General features: G+C 39.4%; 1 protein-coding gene across 1 annotated transcript; it reads left to right on the forward strand.

Moving 5' to 3' along the window:
* Window positions 1-59: 59 nt before the first annotated feature.
* SMIM13 (small integral membrane protein 13) lies at window positions 60-24,623 on the forward strand. Its single transcript, XM_063097990.1, has 2 exons — window positions 60-549; window positions 20,348-24,623. The coding sequence occupies exons 1-2, from the start codon at window positions 474-476 to the stop codon at window positions 20,533-20,535; spliced, it is 264 nt and encodes an 87-aa protein (XP_062954060.1). The 5' UTR covers window positions 60-473; the 3' UTR covers window positions 20,536-24,623.
* The last annotated feature ends 293 nt before the right edge of the window (window positions 24,624-24,916 follow it).

Consider the following 24,916-nt stretch of genomic DNA (forward strand, 5'->3'; position numbering starts at 1 on the left):
GCGCCGCGGAGGAGGCGAGCGGAGGGGGCGCTGGGTGATGAGTTGCCGAAGGGGGAGGGGTCGAGACCGAGAAGCAGCTGCGGCCGGCGCCTGGAGACGCTGACATCTGGCGTCCCTAGGGGCCGAGGGACCCTCGGGCGGACGGCAACGAGAACCGTGTGGCCGCTGCTTGTCCCTGTGCTCGTCCTCTGTCCTCGCCATAGGCGCGCGGCGTCCGCCATGGAAGCGCATCCGGCCGCCTCCGAGGTCTCCGGGCGCCGGGGCCTCGGCTCCCCGGAGCGATGAGGGGGTAGGGGCGCCCCGCGGCCCGCCGGCCTCCCGCGCTCCGGCCGCCCCGGAGAGAAGGAGGGTCGGGTGGGCGGTCGGTCAGCGCCGCCGTGCCCGCCCCGCCCCCTGGGGGCGCTGCCGAGGGGCGCCCTCCCGGCCGCTGAAGCCCGGGACGCGCCGCCCGCCCGCGCCCTGCGCCCCCCAAGATGTGGCAGAACGTCGGGCTGACCCTGCTCGTGTTCGTGGCCACGCTGCTGATCGTCCTGCTGCTGATGGTGTGCGGTGAGTCAGGGCATCCGCCGTGGGGCACCTCCACACGCCCGCGCGACTCGGGTTGCTCACTTGCTTGTTTTGTCCGCTTCAAAAAAAGAAAGAGGGATGGATGGACAGGGCTCTTGTCTGTTGTCCCCTTACCTCGCGGGACTGAGCTCAGAGGAGATGTGCCCCTGACCGATGGCAGGCCCGCGGGCACCCTGGACAGGCATAGGACAGGATCCAGGCCTGGGCATCTTGACTCGGGGCTAAACCAGACGTTGCTTCGCCGGCAGCGTCTCCTCTTGCTATTCGTGCCAGTCGCCCAGATTTGAACCGTGGCCTGTATTCGAAGGTGAAGTGATGGGTTACTCCCGTTTTTTCTTTTTCACAGGTTCTGACCCTAATGATAATGAGAGGTTTCACTACCTTCATTTAATCAGGGATTAGGGCACAGTTGGGTTTTCAGCACACGTGAAATTGTTTATTTCGAGTTCAGGCTTAAACTAAATTCCAAGCAGAGTTGCTGAGATCAGGCAGAACTACAGACACCGGCTATCTTAACTTCCAGGGCCAGGTAACCTAGCTCTTAGTTCGCAATAATGGTGCTGTTTTGTGTATGGTGGGTATTTTCCGTCTTGGAAGGAGAGGACGTTAAACTTTCTTAAGGCAGTTTTAGATCTTTTTGATTCTTTATACACAGTAACCGATGACCGCAGATCTATTAGCAACGTGGCTGAGCAACTGTGAAAATGTAAAAAGTGTTTAGAGGAGATGTCAGTGAGTTAATTCGTTTTTACAAGACTGAGGTATGGGTTCAAGTTGATGCAATAATTGGTCAGAATTCATAATAAATACTATAGGGCTTATTCATTACACAGTTAATGTACTAATTAATGCTTGGTATTAGAGCTGTGCTTGCAGAAGATATAGGGTGTGCTTGTGCATCTGCGTTTATATGTACTTGTACTTATATACTTGTATGTATATTTAATGTTTGGTTTTGCTTTACTGTGACACTACAGTTAAATGTTCTAACTTATAGCCTTTTTTTCTGATGAGATATAGTTGAACAATCTTTCTCAATTTTCTGCTTGTCATGTCAACATTTCGGGATGATTGTAGATGTTTAAGGTCCTTCAAGTAAGGAAAACCAGATCCTTGTGATTTGTTTGGACATGGGGAAGGAGGAATGCTTATGTCATCCTTTCTAATTGGGACATGCAAGCTACCTGGACATGAGGATGTGACATATAGACCATACCACACCTTGGATAGAATGTTTGCCAGACTTACATTTGGGGCATCAGAAGGTTTATTTTCTCCTGAGGCCTCTCTCCTTGACTTCTAGATCGAGGTGTTCTATGTCTTCATGTGGTCTTTCCTCTGTGTCTGTGTCCTAATGTCCTCTTCTAAGAACACTAGTCGTATTGGATTAGGGCCCTTGCCCTTATGACCTCATTTAACCTTAATTACCTCTTTAAAGGCCTTATCTTCAAATACAGTCACATTGAGGGTTAGGACTTCAACCTATGAATTTTAGGGGAGGGACACAATTCAGTCCATAACAAGCACTATGTCATCAGCACTGGCTGAAAGGTAGGGAGTTGCTGGATAGTTTAGTCATGTGCCCTTAAAACAATTTTCTTACTTTTCTATTTCAGAGATTTCATGGACTCCCCTCCCTTAAACCCCAACGTGGAGTTCAGATTAAGAGCCTCTGCCTTTTAGGCTTAGGTCTCCTGTTTTCTGATTTCATTCAGTTCAGCAAACTGAATGTTGAGTGCCTACTGGGCACCAGGAACACAGAATTTATGACGGGGGTCTGCCCTAAGGAATTCTCAAAGCTTAGTTTGTTTTAAAAGTTGGACAAGCTTTTTCACATAGTAAATTCAGGTTCCTAGGGAGGTTTTCCTTCTTCTGTCTCTACTGGTTGTCTCTGCTTTCTCACCTCTCATTCATTCTCAATTGTTGCCTACCCCCATCATTCACTGAAGCTGCCCTTGTCAAGGTCAGTAACAAATGGCCTCCATATTACCAAGCTGGTGGGTGCTTATCAGTCCTAACTGAACTTAACCCATCACACTCATCCTGTACAGTTAAGCATTCTCTTCAAGAAGCATTTCTTTTGACTTTTGTACACTGTCCTTCCATGGTGTTCTTCCTAGCACGGTAGCTAATTGTTTAGCTTTTCCTGGCTGCTTCTTCTCTAGAATTTGATTTCTTTTTGACCACAGCCTACAATAGGAAGTACATTATTCACAGTAAATTCATAAATGAATAAATTACATGTGTCTGTTTATATGTACATCTACCTATCATCTGTCTCAGAAATAAAGTTTATGAGCTAGTACTTCCGTGTGAGATGCATGCTATTTCCTATTCTATTATATTTCTATAATATTATACAAATATGTTTTCATTTTCTCTTTTTCTTCTGCCTATTCTCTCCCTATGGTATCTTATCCAATCCTAGAGATTTAAATACCAACTATAGATAATGATTCTAAAATTTATATCTCCAACTCTCACTTCTTTCCTGAGCCCTAGGCTCATGGATCAGACTTTTTTTATTGATATCCCCACTTGGAGATCTAATAAGCATCTCAAATTTAATACACCGAACACTCAGCTCTTGATTTCTGCCACTGGTTCCAACCCCGCACCCCCACCCCCACCCCCCAGTCTTTCCCAGCTGAAATGTTATCTGCTTCCATTCAGTGGTTCAAGCCAAGGAATTAGATATCATCCTTGATTTTGTCCTTTCCTTTAAGCAGATCAAGTATGCAAGTCTTCTCACTTTGATCTCTTTAAAAAAAAATCTGGAATATGTTCTCTTCTCCATGACTATCACCACCACCACAATCATCATTTTTGGTTTGCCTTTGTTTCCTAACTAGTCTTTTTTTCAACCCATCTTTTCTTTATAATCCACTTTTCACGTACTAGCCAGACTGTTTTATTGAGAAAATATTTTATCAAAAGTTTTTTTTCCCCTTTCTGTAATCTTTTTTTTATTTTAACTTCTCAATATACATTGTAGTTGATTTTCGTGACCCTTTACCCGTTCCTTCCCCCTCTTCTCCCCTCCCCCACTATTTATAAAAAGTTTTTAACAGAAGAAACATAGTTTCAAAAGTCAATAGTACTTCTAAAAAAAAGTAGTTCCTTTTAACCCTCAGTTTCACTATTCTACTAGTTATTTACTTCTATATTTCTAAATAACATTTTCATTGCTATTTCTTGAGTTTGCAGTTTTAGACATTATTTATTAACCGTGGTAGATTCCCCATTTCTTTCCTTGCTTGCCATTAATAACAGTTTTTGTCTAACTTAAGAGTAAGGATTTATATTTTGACTGTGTAAATATTCCCTGCTGGTCAAATAGAGTAATATGATCATACCTCCTTTCTTATATGGTTCTCTATTTTCCTTGAAGTTACTAATTGCATTTTAAATTTACCTGGTATTACTTTTTTTATATGCACACATTGTTATTTGTTCTCCCACAAATGTTCCATGAACTCTTACACACACCCATCAGTGATATTTCCCATATGTTCAAAGGAATTGGTCTTCCCCTCCTTCCCCCACCCAATCCCCCACCTTCCTTCTCAACGGCTGTCATTGTTGTATAGAAGTCTATACTTTCTCTGCTACCCTGTTCTGTCCCCTGTTTTCTGGCTCTCATGTCATTGTCTTGGTTTACACACTTATTCTATTGGGGCGCATCTTCTAGGAGCTTTCTGAGAAAGAATGCATGTAAAATAATTTGAGCAAATGCGTGGCTGAAAATGTCTTTTTATTTTATTTTCTAGCCTTATACTTGATTGGTAATTTGAATAGATTCGGGTTGCAAATAATTTTCATCCAGAATTTTAAAATTATTACTTCATGGATTTCTAGCTTCCAGGTCTGATGTTGAAAAACTTAATGCCTTCTGTTTCCTTGTCCTGATAGATGACTTCATTTCCCTTTATAGAAGCTTTTTGGGTAGGCTTTTTATCATTTCTTTCTGAAATATTGTTATGATATACCTTGGTATGTGTCTTTCATTTCTCTGGGCCCTTTCTTTTTTTTTATTTTTTTTTTTTGTCTCTTTCGTGACCGGCACTCAGCCGGTGAGTGCACCGGCCATTCCTATACAGGATCCGAACCCGCAGCGGGAGTGTCGCCGCGTTCCCAGTGCCGCACTCTCCCGAGTGCGCCACGGGCTCGGCCCATCTCTGGGCCCTTTCAATTCAGATATTTTCTTCATTTTTGGGAGAATTTTGTTTACTAGATCTTTGATAATTTTCTCTCTCCCATTTTTTTGTTTTTTTTCTTTCCAAAACTGATGTTAGTTGGATGTTGGAACTGCTGGGCTGATTCTTTAATTGTGTCTTTTTATCTCCTGTTTTCTGTCTCACTTGTCTTCCCACGTTCTTCTGGCTGTTGTCTTCTGTTTCTTCTATTGAATTTTTATTTTAGCTATCCAGTTTTTAATTTCACAGCTTTCTTGTTCTTTGATTATTTCTCTTCTGTAGCACCTGTTCTTGTTACATGTATGCAATATCTTATCTCCCTAAACATATTAGTTACAGTTTTTTTGTTTTTGGCAGCTGGCCAGTAGAGAGATTGAACCCTTAGTTATAGGTTTGGTTTTTTTTTTTTAATAAAGTGTTTTTCTTCTCTCTTGCATTGTCTTTGTTTGTTCCATTTTTTAAAATTTCTACTTGTTTACTTTGGACTCTTTTCTTGATAGAAGGTTTTCTGTAAATGTCTAGTGATCTTGTTCTCCATTCATATTTAAGGGTGAGGTGGTAAAAAATGATAAATTCTGTTTCAGCTCTGGGCTTGCTGGAGGCTGTTTGGGTAGTGACTTGACCTCTTCTCTAGCAGTATCCCCAGTTAGTATCTGAAAACCTATTCTCTGTATGTATTATTCCATTTCTCCAGAGAGGAATTCTCTCATTTCCCAGTGGGATACGAGAATACTTCCAAAAGTTCGTGGAAAAATGGAATTGAAAGATAATACGAATCTTTCCGCGAACTTTTTGAAGACCCCTTGTATTGTCAATTTGGCTGTCATCATAAGTGGACTTTCAAACAATCCTTCTTTCTTTCCTTCTTTACCCTCTTTTCACCCATAGTCCTGATCTTTTCCATGGTTTATCATTGCATTTTGGCTCCAATTGGTACCCTTCTCTCCTGGCATCCAGATTTTTATTTCCTTTGCTTTGCTAGACCACTTACCACTTGTCCTCAGAGTAATCTTTAAAAATGTCCTCGCTTGCTTAAAACCTCACTTCCAGGGGCTTCCCGTTTCCCTTGAAATATTGTTACCGAGCAATGGGCTTGCTGCCTGATGTGCACAGAAGGCCAAACACTACGGCACCCACTTTTGTGGAAAGAAAAAGCTTTAATTGCTTGACCAACCAAGCAAGGAAACAAGAGACTGTGCTCAAATCTGTCTCCTCGACCGAGAAGTGTGACTTATTTTTATAGGAAGATGGAAGTATAGCGAAGTATAGGTAAAGTTAAAAAAACTGCAAGTTGGCAGGAGCTGATTAGTGGCAGATAAGCACATTCCAGTCTTGCTCCTTTTTTTCTGCTTGTCTTGCAATAAATGGTGACGGACCCCTCACTTTTTAATTGTGTATGGCATTCTGGTTCCTCTATTCACATCTGTCTCACTTCAAGGGCTCTGACGTTTCTGCAAAACAACTGAGGCCATAGTGATTAACAATCATCTTATTACAGGAAACTTGGGAGGCATTTTGTTATCTTAGAAGGAACTTCTGGCAATTATTTAGCTCAGCCAATTATCTGGGATGGCCAACAGCTAGTTTCAGTCCACCATTTGTCATTTAGCTTAGCTAATTATCTGGGATGGTCAGCAGCTGATTTCAGTACAATCCAGATTTCTTACTGTGGCCTAAAGATCTGCATGATGTATCCCCCACCTATTTCTTCGACCTCATGTCTGCACTCTCCCCACTACAACATTCCAGGAACAGGCCAACCTTGTACCTTTTGCAGGGCCCTTGTCCTCGGTCTTCCTCTGGCTCTTCATATGGCTAGTTCCTCATTCAGATTTCATATCAAATGTCATCTCAGAGAGACCTTTCCTGACGACCCACGGTAGTCCATCCAGTCACTCTTTATCTCATTTGCCCTTAGTTTTCAGAGTATTTAGCACTATCTGCAATGAGCTAATTCATGAGTCTGTTTCCCCCAATTTTTTAGAGTATAAGCTCTATGAAATCAGTGACCTCATCTGGCTTGTTCACTTCTCTATCCCTAGATCCTAGAATAGTGCCTGGCACATAGTAGGCCCTCATGTGTTTGAAGAATAAATGAGGAAAGATTCCTCAGAATGAATTATTAAATTCCCATTACATGCAAGTCTTAAGTGTGGTATAGACCAGGATTGCCTCAAGATGGATAATCCTTATGTTAGTTCAATAAGTATGTTTTATTGAATCTTATATTTATTTGCTGTGGGTGATGGTCATGGGTATCCAAAAATTAATAAGTATAATCTCTGCCCTTTAGGACCTTATACTCCAATAGGGAAGAAACTTGTACAACAGGTAACTGGTAAAACCTAGGTTTCTACTCCTTTTTCTGGTTGTCTCATGGAGCTCAGAACCTTCCCCTAAAACTCACTCTTCTTCTTTTCAGTTAATGCACAAAACCTTTGGGATTATTTTACCTTCCTCATTCATTCTCATTCATTGAGACACTTGTCATACACCCAATTCATCTCCCAAATATTTGAGCATTTCTTGTAAGCATGGTTCTGAGATACAGCAGTAACTAAAATCTGGTTCTACCACTAAACCACAAGTTCAGTGGTTTACAGGGGATAACAGCTTAGTCATTCAACAACAAATTGTAAGAGTCTGGAAGGGTCTATTAATGTTGATACATTGTGCTTTTACATGAAATTCACCCATTTGGCTGTGTATGCTCATTCCCGGTTATCTCCCATCCTTTCAAACAGAAACAAACTTTTCCTTTGTCTAAGGCTCCAAGAACATTCATCTTTGTGGCATATAATAAAAAATACATTTGGTCTTTGTCCCTGGTTTCTGGCACAAAACCCTTGACCCCCCAAAACTCTTTGAATTTCTTGAGTGGTAGAAGTGTCTTTCGTTATTCAGGCCCCTTTGGACCACACCTGAGTTTATGCTAATGAGGTGACTCAGGGTGGAGCCCCTAGAAAATTTTAGGATGGGGGCTAGTCATCAGAAAGACCAAACATATGATGAGAGGGTGGGAAGTTTCAGCCCCATCCCCTGATGTCCAGGGAGGGCAAGGAGGCTGGAGATTAGGTTATAAAAACTTTTGAACATCAAGTATAGTAAGCGTTTTAAACTTAGCATATGTAAAACCGCATTCCAGATCTTGTTCTTCTTGCAGCCTTCCTCATCTCAGTAAATGGCAACTTTTTCATTTCAGTTGTCAGTGAGGCCTCCCTAACCTCTCTGGAAGATACCATGTTTCCAGGAACACACATGGCCTCTTTACCCTGACTCTCCTTTATTTCTTCCTATACTACTACTCCATTATCATTGGACAGGTGTGTTGTAATAAGTGTTACAAACTGAGAGGGCTTCCTCATCCACTGCCCAAAAGATAAAGAAGTCTCACACCAATGTTTGCAGTGTTAAAGATTAGCGTTTATTTGGATCACCATTCAAAGGAACCCATGTAGCTAAAGGAGATTTAAGATCTCAGACTCCCCGATAGCTTAGAATGACAAGATTTATAAGGCAGAATCATGAGGTGGAGGGTCCCAGAAGTTGTGTAGGAAGCTGATTGGTTCAGCGCGAAGTCAACACAACTATTCCTGGCATCTTGACTGATATTTTCCCTGGTGCCTTAGGGTCCAGGGTGTGTGTGCTTCAAAGCAGGCTTGTAGTTGCAGGCAGTCTGCAGAAATAACTTGTGATTGGCATTACAGATATTATCCTAAGCCATAAGGAATTCATTTAGGGAACAAACATTCTGACCTTCAAATCAAGTCTTAGCTTAAGGAGCAAACATCCTAACCTCCAGATCAAGTCTTAGCCTAAGGAAATTTATGTTTAATCAACTCTACTCGTATTGCTACTCCTGGGAATCCAGCCCATCCTGCCTGGTCAAGCAACTATTTCCCCCTTTCCCTCAGCCAAAGTCTGCTCTGAGGGGGGTCAGGGGAACAGCCAGGGGAAAATCAGGGGGTCTGTTCCCTGGTTTCATAAGGATAGTATTTGGAACATAGTAGGTGTTTGAATATTTGAATGAATGCATTTTTAGCCCTTGAATAATTGGCTAGGATGAGGTTATAGATGGGAACAAGAGGCATCTAGATTGTGGCACTTTATAAGGATCGCCTGCAGAGTTTACATTTTCTTATAGGCAATGGGGATCCAAGCGTTTATAGAAGGAACTTAAAAATTTTATGGGCTTCTCTAGCTACAATGTGTGGAGAGTGGGAGGCTAGAAGGAAAGAAACCAGTTAGGAGGTTAGCATAAAGTACTGATAGAAGTTTGAACTAAGGTGGCAATAGTGTTACTGGACACAGGTCGGACTGCCTGACCCCTTTCAAAAACAAGCCACTCAAAAGTCAAATGGCGAAAACGGAAGTCACCTTTTATTCAGGAATACCAGTGACCCGAGGAGAGATGTTAGGCTAACCCATCTCTCCAGTAAACCTGAAGGAGAACGGCCAGACTAAAGCCATCTCAAAGGCTGAGATTTACTGAGGGGTTTTTAAAGAGGAGGCTGAGGGAATGGAATGTGGGAAATGAAAAGCAGGAAGGAGAAAGACATGAGCCATGGGGCTCTGTAAGGAGCCAGGTACAAGGTCTCGCCAAGACTTCTGTCTGGTTTCTGTTCCTGTTGATGTTATCTCTTGGTCCTGCTGGAGGGGTGGGATCAGCATGGCTTTATTGATGTGTTCCTTAGTTTCCCAGGGTTTGCAAGTTTATAGTTTCAGGCTTGCTGGAAAACATCTTTAGATTTATGCAAATAATGTCATCTTGTCCCATAACCAAGGTTTAAAATATCAAATAACCATGGGAAAAGAGGGACTCACAGAAATGGATGCCAAGAAGAAAACCGTGTCCTTTTAAAATTTGCCTGCAGCCCATACAGTTTTAGGTCCCAACATGGCTTCACCCCAACAATATAGTAGAGGCTGGGAGTGGTGGTGGCCTTCTGATTATTGGGTGACTAAGCAACAGTGATGCCACTTCTGTCTGTTCTGCCTGCCGCTGTGTCTAAAGAGCATATGAGAGTTGAAGTCTTTAGACAGAATCAGAACCCAGTCAACATAGGTGCTAGGAGGATATCAGAGTGTGGGCCTACATGAGGAGAGGGGAGTAGTTATTTATCTGGCATCAGACCCATCTCCAGAGGTTGGCTTGGTTATGCTCCCTAGTTCAACCTGGCTTGACAGACTCTGGGAAGACTGTAATTTGCAGGCCTGCTCTAGTACCGAGTCCCTGGTTTCTGCTGTTCCCAGCAAGTCAAGGAGTTAGTGAATGGAGTTGGACTCAGGCCAGTCTGTGACTGTGTGGTCAACTCACAGAGCTGGCACTGCCAGTTACTAGCTGTGAGACTTGAGGAATACGCTCAACTTCTAATTCTAGTGAGTCAGCAAATTCACAAATCATGGAATCAAGGAATACCAAGGACCAGCTATGTTTCTGCCTATCTCACATTGCGGTACAGATAAATAAATATGAATTAACTCATATTTGAAAAATAGGTTTTCAACGATTAAATCTGGTTTTAAGAACTTAAGCTATCTTTAATTTAATATGGTTTTCCTTAGGATACTGTACATTTCAAAGATAATGGTGGAATAAGATAAAATGTGTTGATTGTGGAAAAGTGTGGACAAATTTTATAGATCATGTAGTTCATTGGTTTTCATACCATCTGCAAAGGTGTGTTAAAAGATAAACTCACACATATTAATGTTTTAAAGAATTTATTTGAGCAAACAGTGATTCATGAGTTGGGCAGAGCCAAATCCCAAGTGGTTGGGCCTCCACCAAAGGGATGTGAAGAGGAAACTTCTATGAGGTGCTCACTGGAGCAAGGCAAAGAAAGTATTTGTTTGGTTAAAATGGAAAGTTCCTAGTGAAAGGTTAGTTCATAGTTTTGAATGGGTTTAGCTTTGTTTTAATGTTTACAGTGAGATGGGTTTCGATTTCTTGCGCAGAAACCCAAGGCGTTGGAGTGGTCTCAACGTAATGGCCTCCCAATTAATTATTTTAACAGGTGCCTCAGGGTTTGAGAGATAATTGATTCTGATTTCTGATGTTATTCAGCTTTATTGAAATGTAAATTTTATGTACACAATTTGAGTTTTGGCAAATATATACAGTAGTGTGACTACCACCACAATCAGAATACAGAACATTTTTATCTGTCCAGAAAATTCCCTCATGTCCCTTTGTAGTCACTCCTTAAGCCCCTGGTAGCAACTGAACTACTTTCCAGCCATAATTTTACCTTTCTAGAATTTGAGGTAAATGGAATCATACAGTATACTTTTTGTGTTTGACTTCTTTCACCTCACAGAATGCTTTTGAAATCCATCTGTGTCATGTAAATAAGTGATTCATTCTTTTTGGAGAGTATTTTCTTGCATGAATATACCATTTGTTTATACATTTACTTATTGATAGACATTAGGGTTGTTTCCAGATCTTACCTGTTAACACTACTATTAACATTCAGTTACAAATCTTGGTGTGGACATATGCTTTCATTTCTTTTGGGTAACTTTACAAGAAAGTGCCAGACAGCCATGTGCAAGAGTTCCAGTTTCTTCACATTAATCACTAACATTTGGTGTTGTCCATGCTTAATTTTAGGCATTCCACAGGATGGGTAGTGACCTGTTACGGTTTTGATTTGCATTTCCTTAATAACTAATGCTTTTGAGCATCTTTTCATGTGTCATTTGCCATTCTTTCTGTCTTCCATGGTAAAGAATCTATTCAAATATTTTTGCCCATCTGTATTAGTCCATTTGTGTTGCTGTAACAGAAATACCTGAGACTGAGTAATTTTATAAAGAACAGAGGTTTATTTGGCTTACGATTCTGGGACAGCTGCATCTGGCACAGGCCTCGGGCTGCTTCTACTCATGGTGGAAAGTGGTGGGGAGCAAGCAGGTACAAGCAGATCACATGGTGAGAGGAAACGAGGGCGGGGGAGGGAGGAATGGAGGGAAGGGGAGGTGCCAGGGTCTTTTAAACAACCAGCTCTTGTGGGAACTAACAGAGCAAGATCTCACTCATTAATCCCCCAACCTAGGGAGAGCATTAATCCATTCATGAGGGATCTGCCCCCCTGGGTCCAAAAGCTCCCAACACTGCCACACTGGAGAACAGATTTCCACATGAGTCTTGGTGGGGACATCCAAACTCTCTCACCATCTTAACAAAAAGAAAAAATAAGTTTTTTTTAAATCAAGTTGTAACAATTTTTATGTATTCTTGGTACAAGTCCTTTATCAGATATATGTTTTGAAAATATTTTCTTCTAATCTGTGGCCTGCCTTTTCACTTCGAATTGTCATTCGTTTTATATTTTGGTTAAATTTGATAAGTTCCATTTATCAATTTTTTAAAAGTATGACATTTTTATTTAAAAAATTTTTAAATTTGTGTTTTTAATAGACATAAAAATTGTATGTATTTATGGTGTACAACATGATGTTTTGAAATACTATATATTGTGGAATGGCTAAATTGAGCTAATTAACATATGCCTTACCTCACATACTTATTTTTTGTGGTGAGATCAATGGTTTTTTCTTTTGTTTCATGCTTTTGGAGTCCTATGTAAGAAATTGTTTCCTACCCCAACGTCACAAAGATTTTCTCCTGTATTCTAGTAGTTTTACATTTTAGGTTTCACCTTTAGGTCTGTGATCCACTTTGAGGTAGTTTTGTGTATGGTTTGAGTTAAGGATCAAGGTTGGGTTTTTTTGTTGGTTTTTTAGGTTTTTTTGTTTGTTTGTTTTGAACATAAGGATATCCAACTGTTCTAGTATCATTGATTGAAAAGGCTGTCCTTTCCTCAACGAATTACCTTGATACCTTTGTTGAAAATCAGTTTATCCTGTATGTACGGGTTTATTCTGGACTGTATTCTGTTCCATTGACCTATGGGGGTACTTCAAAAAGTTCATGGAAGGATTTGCACAACCTACACAATTGACATAAGGATAGACAGTTATAAGGGTATTCAAAAAGTTCATGGACAGATTTTGTATTATTCTGTTGTTTCATAAACTTTTCGAAGCACTCTTGTATAATTGAAGGTGAAATTATAGTTATCTCCTGGGTATGTGGGGTAATTATGGTGATGATTCATCACCCTGGCTTATCTGCCATCTTACCCTTCTGCCGCCAGCATGTTTATCTTACGTAGAAAAACAATGCACAGTGTATTTCATGAAATTCATCCTTTGAACAAATTCAAAGTTCAGTAACTTTGAACTAAGTTATTGGTATAAACAAGTGAGTGCTCCTTTATTATCCCAGAATATACACCCTGTACTGCTTGCCAGTGTTTCTGACAAACAGTGCTTAACAATGTGAGACCAGAGCAAGGCACAGACTTGCTTTTTAAACTGTGAAAAACTGCAGTACTGTTTTAAAAATCAGCATAAATTTCTGATTGTAGGTACATATAATTGTGGACAGTCATTCCCCGCCCCCCACCACCTGTCCTTTCTCTCTCCTGTTTTTCTTTTACTAAGTCCCAGGATATTGTACAAGACACATGCCCATAGGATATGCATCGGTAAGATTCTGGTGCATGTGTATCAGATTTGGGTGGGAGGAATCATATGAGCTGTAAGAGGTCCTGTCTGCTGTAGGCATGCAGCGTACAAGAGGTAAGTCCTTTTCAGTAAAAGGTAGCCTGGGTTTTAGTGGTTATTCTTCCTCCAGAATATATGCATACCTGGGAGAATGCACACCCAGGTGAAGTTAGTCCCTAGGGTTCAGAGTCCATATTAGGTTTAAGTGTACAAGAGAATGAGCTCCAAGTACATATGTGTTAAATTAACCATTCTGTTAGCCAGACACAATACAGTTCTACTTGGAGCAAAGATATAATCACTCTTTATGTTCAATTTCTGACTTTCTGTTATGCCGTTCATCATATTCATGGTCCTCCTGCAGCACTGCCCTATTCGTCAGCCATGCCGGGGCAGTTTCTTTATAGCCCCTCTTATATACTCAACACTGTCTCGTTAGTAAATACTAATGTCTTCTGTTGCTACTTGTCAAGTGGAGTCTTCTCAGGCAGGCTATCTGGTCAAGTGTTCCATTTCTTCTCCACAGGCACTCCATTGCTAATCCCTTTCTCATTTTCCTTGGCCATTCTCCATAATTGATGGCAACAGCACTTATGTTCTTCATCCCATTTCTCTTTTCCAAACCTACATGTGCATCAGAATCATCTAGGGAGCTTTAAGAAAAATGAGTAAGCACAGTCGCTGGAGATCGATTTGGGCTATCTGGGCTGAGCCCTTGGGAGTCTGTAGTTTCCAAAAATTCCCTACCAGATTTTGGTGACTAGTCAGTTTGAGTGATCCCTCTTGTGAATGGCTTTAATGTGGTAATTACATATCTTCAACTATTCCATTGGATAATAAATGCTTTTGAACTTGCCTTACATTTACAAGTCTTCTTTTCCCTAAAAAGAGAAATATGATTCCCAGGCTCATTTGACCCCACCTTGCCCACATTCCAAGTAGTTTCTCTGTTCCACATGTTGAGAACCTCTTACAGTGTGGACATTGATCAAAGGTCATATGGTGTTGAAATTTTAAGGGAACTGAAGCAGATCCCAAGAAGATTGAAGGTTTTGGTTAGACTTTATCCAACAAAAGAGTTGCCTACCTGGGTTTTAATGGTTCCTGTCGTGGAGACCATCTTCCAGGAGCCTATTGCCTAAAAAGGTGGGGAGGCATCTTTACTGGGGATGTTTGTCCAGGCTATCCAATCCACTGTCCTCCAGTCTCTAAAACTACTTTTGTCCTCTCAGGGGTAGGCCCTACATCCGTGTTCACAATACCTGACCCTGCCCCCAGGTAATACAGACTGGTCCTGGGCTAAACTTGACCCAATTTGGGGCAGAGATTCTAGGCTGTGTCTGTGTGTGGTTTGTTTGTTTGTTTTTGAGGACATGAACCAAGAAAGGTATAGCTGGGAAGGAGCGGCAGTGTACAAAGAGAGGCCAATGGAGCAAGTGTGCAGAGAGAAACAGATAATGCTGAGACAATGACCTCAGTTCACGAGAATCTTCTCCTAGTTCTGTTCCTGGTAAGGGCACTTCCTCCCATGGCCTCTGAGACACCCATGTAAGCTTACAACAAATTCTCCATTTTTGATTGTTAAGTCTTAGGGTTTCTGTTATTTGAATGAAAAGCTGCTTTATTAAAATAACAGGAGATGAACTGTGTATGTGATTTTCTTCTTTGTGTTATATTTGTTGTAAGATCAGTACAAATAAAATCCTGTAGATAAATAGATCAGAGCCCTATTTATTAGTCAGCTACAAGGAGTGAGAAACACCAGAAGTATGTGATGGGACAGTTTAGTTAAATTGAATAACAATTTGGCCATTAGATGATACATGCAAAGCATTTTCTCACGGTACCTGTCCTATAGTTTTAAAAAGTTAGCTATTATTATTTCCAGGTCTAACTAACATAGCCATTGAATGAATATCTTATTAGTAGTTTTATCTGGCACAGCAGGACCTCTTTTAAGTTCTTCTTTGCTAAGTCATGCTTTTCCTGATATATACCCATTGCAGTAGCGTTTCTTTTTCTGAAATAAGTATGTCATGTGTAGTTGTTTTTCTCCTCAAACTGCCTGGCATTTTTAGTATCATCCTTTGTTCAAACTGTTAACATTCTTTGATAAACAGTCTGTTGTAGAGGCATCAGATTTTACTAGTACTGTGATATGGAGATCCCCCTCCCCCCAGTCCTCCTCCCATCTTTCTCCCCACAGTTACAGCTCTGTAAGAACTTAGTTTACTTGGAGGACAACTCATTGAACTTCCTCAGTTTAGTGAATACCAGTGCAATTCTTATCAGCACTGCAGTGTATCTCTTTCCTTTGCATTCCCACCCTGTCCTTTACAGTAGTCATTGTAAAAAACCAAGCACAGTGGATATCTGTTCTCTTTGCCCAGCAGATGAACTCCTTATTTACATTAGGGGAATTCTCTAACTCATGATTTTTTGTGGGAAGCAGTGTCATTACCCACATAACCCATCCCCCCCCCCCCCATATCCTGCGTCCAGGCAGAATAGGCAGAAATAAGCAAGCACACTTTTCAAGTTTGTTTATCTCCAGATTTGGGATAAAAATTACAGAGGCATGGAGCCAGTGGTTCAGCTGGTGTGGGTGGGAAGGGGAGTGGCAAGTGTGGTTGTAGTAGCCATAACTTGTTGCTTCAAACTCTGGAGTTCTTCTCATTGGCACCACATTCTAAATTTTGACTTGAGATTGAATCCCTTACATTGTTTAGTTGCTAGCAATGATTAAAAAAAAAAACATTTTGGGGGTTCATTTTATTAAAATCTGCAAAGAGAGATTATGTAATCCATCTGAACACTCTTATATCCCAAGACTCTGACAACTGTAGTTTTCTCTGTTCCTTATTTTGTAGATTTCTGTGCTGGGATCCTTTGCTTTCTCTTAACCATCCCAAGGGCAGTATAGTATTTTATGGTGGGAACCCCAGTGGTGATAGCCCTTCCAGTCTCTTTTCAGTCAAAGGACTTCTATTTACCTCCCTCACTCTTACTTATGGTCATTTTACACTTTGTAGCTGCTGTTGTTACAGGGCACAAACTGAAACTAAACTCAGGTCTGGCTGCCTGCCCCCAGACAAAGATGTTGGTGAAAACGGAAGTCATTTTTTATTCATGAATACTGGTGACCTGAGGAGAGATGTTAGGCTAACCCATCTCCCATGGTAAACCTGAAGTGGCTGGCCAGGCTAAAGCCATCGTAAAGACTCAGGTTTACTGAGGGTTTTTTAAAGAGCAGATGAGAAATGAAAAGCAGGAGGGAGGGGCATGTGAGCAGCCAGGGCTTCCTGCAGGGTCTCAGGTGCAAAGTCTGGTTTCTGCTCTTGTCCTTGCTGTTGTTCGTGGTCCTGCTGGAGGGGTAGAATCAGCATAGCTTTAAAAAACAAAAACAAAACAGTATAGGTCCCCAAATTGATCTACAGATTCAATGCAATCCCTACCAAAATTTTCTTTGCCTTTTGTGCTGAAATTGACAAGACTCTGAAATTCACATGGAAATGCAAGGGACTTAGAATAGCCAAGACAATCTTGAAAAACAACCTAATTGGCGGACATATACTTCTTGATTTCAAAACTTAATATAAGCTACCGTAACGAAGATGGTGTAGTATTAGCATAAGGATAGGCATAGAAGTCAATGGAATAGAATTGAGAGTCCAGAAATAGACCATAACATTTATAGTCAATTGATTTTTGACAAAGATGCCAAGACAGTGTATTGATGGGAAGAATAGTCTTTTCCACTAATAGTTCTGGGACAACTTGACATCCATATGCAAAAGAATGAATTTGGACCCCTCTCTCCCACCACAATTAACTAAAATGGATCAAAGACTTACATGTAAGAGCTAAAACTATGAAATTCTTAGAATATGTAGGTGTAAATCTTCATGACCTTGGATGAGTCAGTGGTTTCCGAGATACGACACCAAAAGCACAAGCAATCAAAGAAAAAATGATAAATTGGGCTTACTCAAGATTAAAAACGTTTGTGCTTCAAAGGACATTATCAAGACAGTGAAAAGACAGTTCACAGAATGAGAGAAAATATTTGCAAATCATATTTCTGATAAACATCTAGTGTCCAAATTATATAAAGAACTCTTATGACTGAATAATACAAAGACAACCGATTTAAACATGGGCAAAGGAATTGAATAGACATTTCTGCAAAGATAGACAAATGGCTAGCAAGCACATAAAAAGATGCTCAGTATCATTAGTCATTAGGGAAATGTAAGTCAAAGCCACATACCTGCCTGCTCAGATGACTATAATTTAAAAGATGGGCAGTAAGAATGGTGAGAATGTGGAGAAGTTGGAACCTCACACATTGCTGGTGAGAATGGGAAGTGGTGCTACTGCCGTGGAAGGCAGTTTAGCAATTTCATGAGTGGTTAAACAGAGTTACCATCTGACCCAGGAAATTTCACTCCTAAGTACATACCCAAGAGAAATGAAAATATATGTCCATGTAAAAACTTGTCCACAAATGTTCATTGCAGCCCAAAAGTAGAAAATTTTTTTATAATAGCCAAAAAAGTGGAAACTACCTAAATGTCTATCAGTTGGCAAATGGTTAAACAAAATGTGATATATCCATACAATGGAATAAAGCAATAAAAAGGAATGTAACTATGGGTGAACCTTGAAAACATAGGCCAAGTGAAAGAAGCCAGACACAAAAGCCACATATTATATGATTTCATTTATATGACATGTTCGGAGTAGGTAAATCCGTACTGACAGAAAATAGATTATTGGTGGCCAGAGGCTATGGAGTTTCTTTTGGGGTTGATGAAAATGTTATGGGGTTCAGTAGTGGTGATGTTTGCACAACCATGTGAATTTGTACTGAAAACTGCTGAATTGTACACTTTCAAAGGATGATTTTTATGATATGTGAATTTTTAAAAAAAACAGCAACAGAATAGAAGTCACTCAGCTCTCACTGCCCAAGTTGAGCATTTTACAGAATGCTTACTCAGTGCCAGGCATGTAAGCCCTTTAGATAGATACCTCGTCATTTATTCCTCACAGTACCGTTGTGAATCTTCTGTCAGAACTGGGACTCCTGACCCCTTCCCAGTACTCTTTCCACTGATTTGCTGTAGCTATTTTATAAAGAATTTTGGATGAAGGGAGAGCATGCTAATTTGGAATATCATTAAAATACTATTTTACAAAGTTAGGTGCTTTACTCAAATACACAGTTGACCCTAAAACATTGGTATGGTTCACATAGTACTCAGTAATCAAGCTTGAAGGAAAGCAAAAACTTGAGAAATGGATTAAATCTCTGAAGTTAATGTTTTAGTATCAAGGAGTTTAATTCTCTTTTTTTCCTCCTCCCCAGAGATTATAAGAAAGAAACAAGTAAAAAAAAAAAAAAAATTAGAAATCTCTCTAAAGTGGGCATTCATCTTGTCCTGGTTTAACACTGGGGTAGAAAAGCTGGTTGGATTTTGTTTTCACAAAATACTAGTCATCAGAATATATTATGGTACATTGCTATTCTGTGAAACCAGAGTGTTTAAAGTAGAAGGCATCAAGAAAATATAAACTTTGTTACAAAGGTTAGTTTTATTTTATTCTCAGTGTTTCAGAGCAACCAAGAATGGGTTGAGAGCTTTTTATCCTTAAGCATTCCTACATTGATTAATGTTTGCTTCTTATTAGTAGATGTCTGAAAAACTTATTTAGCTTAAAACTCCTTGCAAAAATAAACAGAACTTGGTTAGTTTTTAAAGGGGTTATTCATACTTTTTAATGACTTTGACATGAAAATGCCATATTTTTTTTAAATCTGTATTTTTAAAATCTCGATCCTAAGATACTGGTGCTCTGGCTTTATTCTTTCATCATGTAATTAAAGAAAATTTATTCATTTTGTGTGAAAATTAATTCTAGAAACTTACAACTTGGTGTTGACTGAGAAGATTTTACTGTAATACAGTTGATTCCTGCTATTTAATGTCTTCCACATTATGCCTGAAGCAAACTTGCTGTTAGTAGACAGCACTGAGATATGAATGTCCAAGTAACTAGCAAAGGGTATTCTTTCTTCCCCAGAAAAATGTTGGTGGGAAAATAGTTTGGTCAGGGCTCTCACCTTGGGTCCCGTTGGGAGTGGTTTAGCACATCCGTTATAACTGTGTGTGCATGCGTGCGTGTGTGCGTGTGTGCGTGTGTGTGTGGAGTTAGTGTGCATGCACGCCAATGTATCTTTTTAGTTTTGTTGCTATTCTTGTGTTCTTGAGAGAGAGAAAGAGGAAGAGAGAGGAGTTTGGTGAAGCAGGTAGGCATGCGTTGGCCTCGGGTGTCCGCCCTGTGCAGCCATGCTTTCCAACCTATGGCTCCAAGGACCTTTTGGCCAGTTACCTAGCTCATAGACCTGCATGAAGGGGTCTGGTGACCTAGCCTGGCGTGCGAGGGGTCTGGGGACCCAGCCTCGCATGTGAAGGGTTTGTGACACAGTCTGTGAACAGGCTTGAGGGGTCTGTGAGCTCCAGACCCAGCCCTAGCTCAACAATCAGCCCAGTAGGTGCAGGATTACTGGCAGGTAAAAGAGCCCGACAAGTAGTGTGGTCGCCTAGCTTTGCAGTTGGCGTCACAAACAGGATTAAGAGCTAGACGATTGGTGCTGTGAGCAGGATTCCAGGTCAGAGCCAGACAAATGTTCTCAAATTTGCTTTTAATAAACACTTTTACTTTGGTATCATAATCTCTTTATAATTTTAATGTAGATGGACAAAGCCTGGATTCTAAATTCCATGAGGGCTGAAACTTTTCCTCTATAATCCTGGAGTTTATCCTTATGCCTTGTAAACCATGAATGCTCAATGAATGTTATATAAATACATGTTTGTAATCACATATATTTATATTATATAGAATGTTTTGTAACATATCTCCCACTCCCCAATTAACTGTAACGTCCCAAATTGATAACGTTGTGTGTAATAATTTTTGATGTTTTTGTTTTTCTTTAGGTTGGTATTTTGTATGGCATCTTTTCTTATCTAAATTCAAGTTTCTGCGGGAACTGGTGGGAGACACGGGATCCCAGGAGGGAGATCATGAGCCTTCAGGGTCTGAAACTGAAGAAGACCCTTCATCCTCCCCACACAGGATCAGATTTGCTCGCCAAAGGAGGGCGCCTGCTGATGAAGGCCACTGACGCCGGACATAGCCCTGTGTTAGTGAATGATGGAGGCAATGGCAAGCTTCTGTCTTCCGTGTCTTGGCTTTGAGGTTTACTAAATGACTGAAGAACATTTGTACTTGGATTTTTAAATCCAATTCAAAAAAATATTTACATTGAAGCCATATAAAAATAAAGGGAATTAAAACCAAATTGGACCACTACAAATTTCATCTTAAAGGTAATCTTTTGTTTTGTGAGCTTTGTACTTATACACTTATTCCTTGGCTCTTGGGCTTATTTTATTGCACTGGTGCAGATCTGATAAACATTATAGGCTTGAAAAACCATATTTTATTAGTCCTAAAATGTATGCTTTTCTTCACATTTCAACTTGTATGAAATTGGGATGCATCTCATTACTGTCAACCAGGTGATAGTCATGTAACTACCCTAGCTTTTGCATGTGTGAATTTACAGCTTGTCATAGTGTCATCACTTTAACCGAGGTATGTATTGTTGGTATCAAATGTGTCAGGCTTAATTGGCATTTAAAAATGTCTTCAAAAAGATTACACTATGATTCCGCATTGAAACGAAAAGTTATTGTGTATGCAGAAAAGCATGGAAACAGAGCAGCAGGGCATATATTTGATATCAGTGAAGCAAATATTTGTCATTGGAGAAATGACCGCAGTTCTATATTCTCTTGCAAAGCAACAACAAAATGTTTTACAGGACCTAAGAAAGGAAGATACCCACAGGTAGATGAAGCTGTAGTTCATTTTGTCAGTGAGACATGTGCAAAAGGATTGCCTATCACACGCCAAGCAATGCAATCGAAGGCAGGAGAAATTGCCAAAACCCTCGGAATTGATGAAACAATTCAAAGCAACGAGAGGCTGGTGTGACCGCTGCATGCGTTGAGCAGGACTGCCCTTAAGGCATCAACCATCCTTTTGTCCAAAGCTTCCCACTGACATGAAACAGAAAACAGTGCTGGATCACTCTTTCAACAGATGCATCACCAGTACTCCTGATAACATCCATGGCGATGTTGTGTGGGAAAACGCAGACATCGATGACTGTGATTTGAAAAGCGATTCAGAAGGGTTGGATTCTAAATTCGAAGTTATAGTTAAAACTTAATTTATTTCACACATTTTCTTTACATATGTATGAGGTTGGTATGATAAAAATCTGTTTAACTCTAAAAGCACTGTTTTACTAAATACAAAATAAACTTTTGTGATACGAAAGCATTGTGTCATAGTTTAAATGGGCAGTGTTTTTTTCTTAGTGATACTTTGGTGCATCTTAGCAATTGATGGTATCTTAGATTAAATAAAAAATAGTTTGTAAATTTATTTTTCTTTCTAAGATAGCAATTATTGGAGAACTTAATTCTGACTCTTATAATAGTTATCTTCTATGAAATACATTTTTGGGGGTAACCTATTCAAAATTTTAGAGTAGTAACTTAGGAATCTAAAACTATCTTCTACTTTAGGAAGAGTAAGATTAGTTACTCCCTTTCTATGGGAGGACTTTATGCTCAAGGCATGAGTTGTGGAGAAAAAACACTTCTTCACAAACAACTTCTCAGTGACAAGACCTCAAAGGTACTGGGTATTGAAAAAAATAGACTGGGTGAAAATACCTGCTTAACTGTAAAATGACTCTTGCCAGGTTTCCATGTTTGTCTTAATTGAACTTTGGACTGAGTGTTTACTAGTGAAGAGAGATACTGATTAAAGAACCTTTCTGTTTTGTTACCTGCTTTGTACAAGAATTAAATGCAAAGCCAGCTTATTTTATTAATCCAAGTTATTTTTATGTTTTTAACCTGTTTCTCAAGAACAGAATATCACCTCTATTTTATGATGGTGTTTAATTATTTTGATACCTCATGCTTCATGTTGGTAGTTTTGTTTATTAATAGTTCACTGTCTCTGCCCCAAGTTGTATTCCTGATGAACACGTCTTTGCTAATATTGTAGCCCTTTGGATATACTAAAAGGGATTTCACAGAGCATGACTTCAGTTTTATATATTTGCTAGGGGAAGATTCCCAGCAGCTGAGAGTGGGGCACAATATTTCTGTCATTTCCTGATTGAATGCAGTTTTCTATATTTATGTGACTGTCGGGCATAAAATAGTGATACAGTTTCAAGCATTAATTTGAATGCTTCATGCTAGATAAATATCACATTAAAGTGATCATCAGTTAGAAAAAAAATTAATGCCCAAAAAAGGTTCTTGGTAATGAGATAATATTTAAATAAGATTTTTCATAGTCTAACATTTTGAGCTGTGGATTCTGCTTTATGATGGGAAATCTGTTTAGTTGATAATAGTTGCTGAAAAACTTTAAGTAGCTGGCAAGCTTCCTTTTGTGTCAGTATTATAGCATGATGGCTGATGTAGCCCTTCACCCCAAACCTACAAGGGTCATGCCCAAAATAATTCAGAGTAATTACTGTAAAGCTATATATGTTGGCATTATTTATTGACATTTATGCTTCAAGCACATCTGAGAGAATTTTAAGTAAAGTTCTGTTTAACTTATGTGAGAAACATACCTAAAAGCATATTACTAGTTCACATTTAGCATGTTTTAACTTTCACTTAGAGGATCACTGCTGCCAATATGAAGATTCTACAAACCCTTTCCTGAAAACTTTTTTTCTTCCTGCACGCCACAACATGCCATAGTATGTATTTCTAAGGCCACTAAGGCGAGAGAAATAGTTGTTAATGCAGAATTATTTGCTGTATAGTGTTTGTTTTTTTCCTTTTTTAGTGCTCTTTTTTTCCTTTTTTAGTGCTGAACCTACCAGAACTATATCACAACAGCATTTTCAGTCTCAGTGGGATATGGACTAGCCTGTGGTTAATTTTAAAGTTTAAAAGGTTATGAGCATTAAAAATACAAGTATTAGAATTTTGTCTGAATCCTCACAAAGAGTGATGGTGATCGAGTATGCCATCTTTTGAAGATTAATCCTAAAATTGAGGACTCTGGTAGGTTGTTTGATTTCCTTCCCAACCAACCATTCCCAAATCTTTCTGACTTTGCCTCTGAAACTTTTTGTGATAATTGCCTATACCAATTGGTAGCATTGTTCAAATTTAAATGCCAAAAAAAACCCACTAAATGTTTGTGTAGCACTGTTAAGTGAGGTTTTTAATACTTACATTAAGCTAAATACAGAATTCAATTAATGGGCTTTGTAATGATGTTTTCATGGTGGAAACAAATACATTGTTACGCAGTGGACAGCCATTTCACAGATGTGCTGAACCATTTCTTTAGATGTTATTAGGTTTAAAAACCATTAAAAAATGTTATTTGCTGTAAGTCTGTAATAAATAAAGTAATAAATTCACAAAATGTGGCCTCCTAAAACATGTTGAAAGATTTGAAAGTAGTGCATTTTTTCTTCTAAGAGCAACAATTTTGGAAATTATTTCAAGTTAATGCAATCTTTTGTAAAGTCAGTTTTCCTCAAAAGGTATGTTTTAATGTAAAATGTAACTAATGTAACTAGATTTTGACTGGTAAGTTTCAAGTGCTTTTATATTTGAGATTGATTTAAAAAGCCAGTGAGCAGTCCTCGAAGGTTATAGATGCTCAAGCAACTAAAGGAATAGTGTTCTGTTATGGAGTCTAGAATGAAAGCACCTTGTATTATCTGTTTCTAAGGTGTCCTATAGTTTTTAACTTAAGGTATAAAGAGTAACTTTTCATCCTACGTTAATGAGAGTTACATTTTCCATTTGTCAATGTACATGCGCCGCCTGTTTTGTGAGGAATGTTTAACGTTACCCTCCAGGTCAGTTCTATGTATAACCGTTCACCAAATACTGCTGCTGTGATTTCTTAAAGGAAACATTCTGTGTTGTACTATGATGCATTTGTCATCTTGCTGCTTGATCAATAGGCTTATAAGGAATTAGAACTGTGTGTACTTGTGTATAACAAGATGTATATTAAAGATGAGGAATAAGTGTAAATGATTATTCACTTTTTGTCTTAAAACTGGTCAGTACTATATCTGAGTTTCTGTGGTTTGTATGATGTTAACTTTCACTTTAAACTGCACAGAATAAATTAAAATGGAACAGACAAAAGTATATGTCTCATTGATAAAGGATAAGTATGAAGGGTAACTTGGACATGAAGGGATTTGAAAGCAGTTATTTTTACTAATGGTCCACACTTCACCTATTTTTTTCAAACTCTAAAAAATCTAAGAATTAAGAGGATAGCAGTAGTAGTCCTTTATGACGTGAAAGTAATCGACTTAGAACCTAAAGGGCACATAGCTTTGGGGCTAAATTATTATGCTTATCATATTCAACCTTTTGTTTTCTTCTTGTATTATATCCAACATCAAGATTATTTTGATAATC

The sequence above is a fragment of the Cynocephalus volans genome, chromosome 5 (assembly GCF_027409185.1).
Source record: "Cynocephalus volans isolate mCynVol1 chromosome 5, mCynVol1.pri, whole genome shotgun sequence".
NCBI classification, from domain to species: domain Eukaryota; kingdom Metazoa; phylum Chordata; class Mammalia; order Dermoptera; family Cynocephalidae; genus Cynocephalus; species Cynocephalus volans.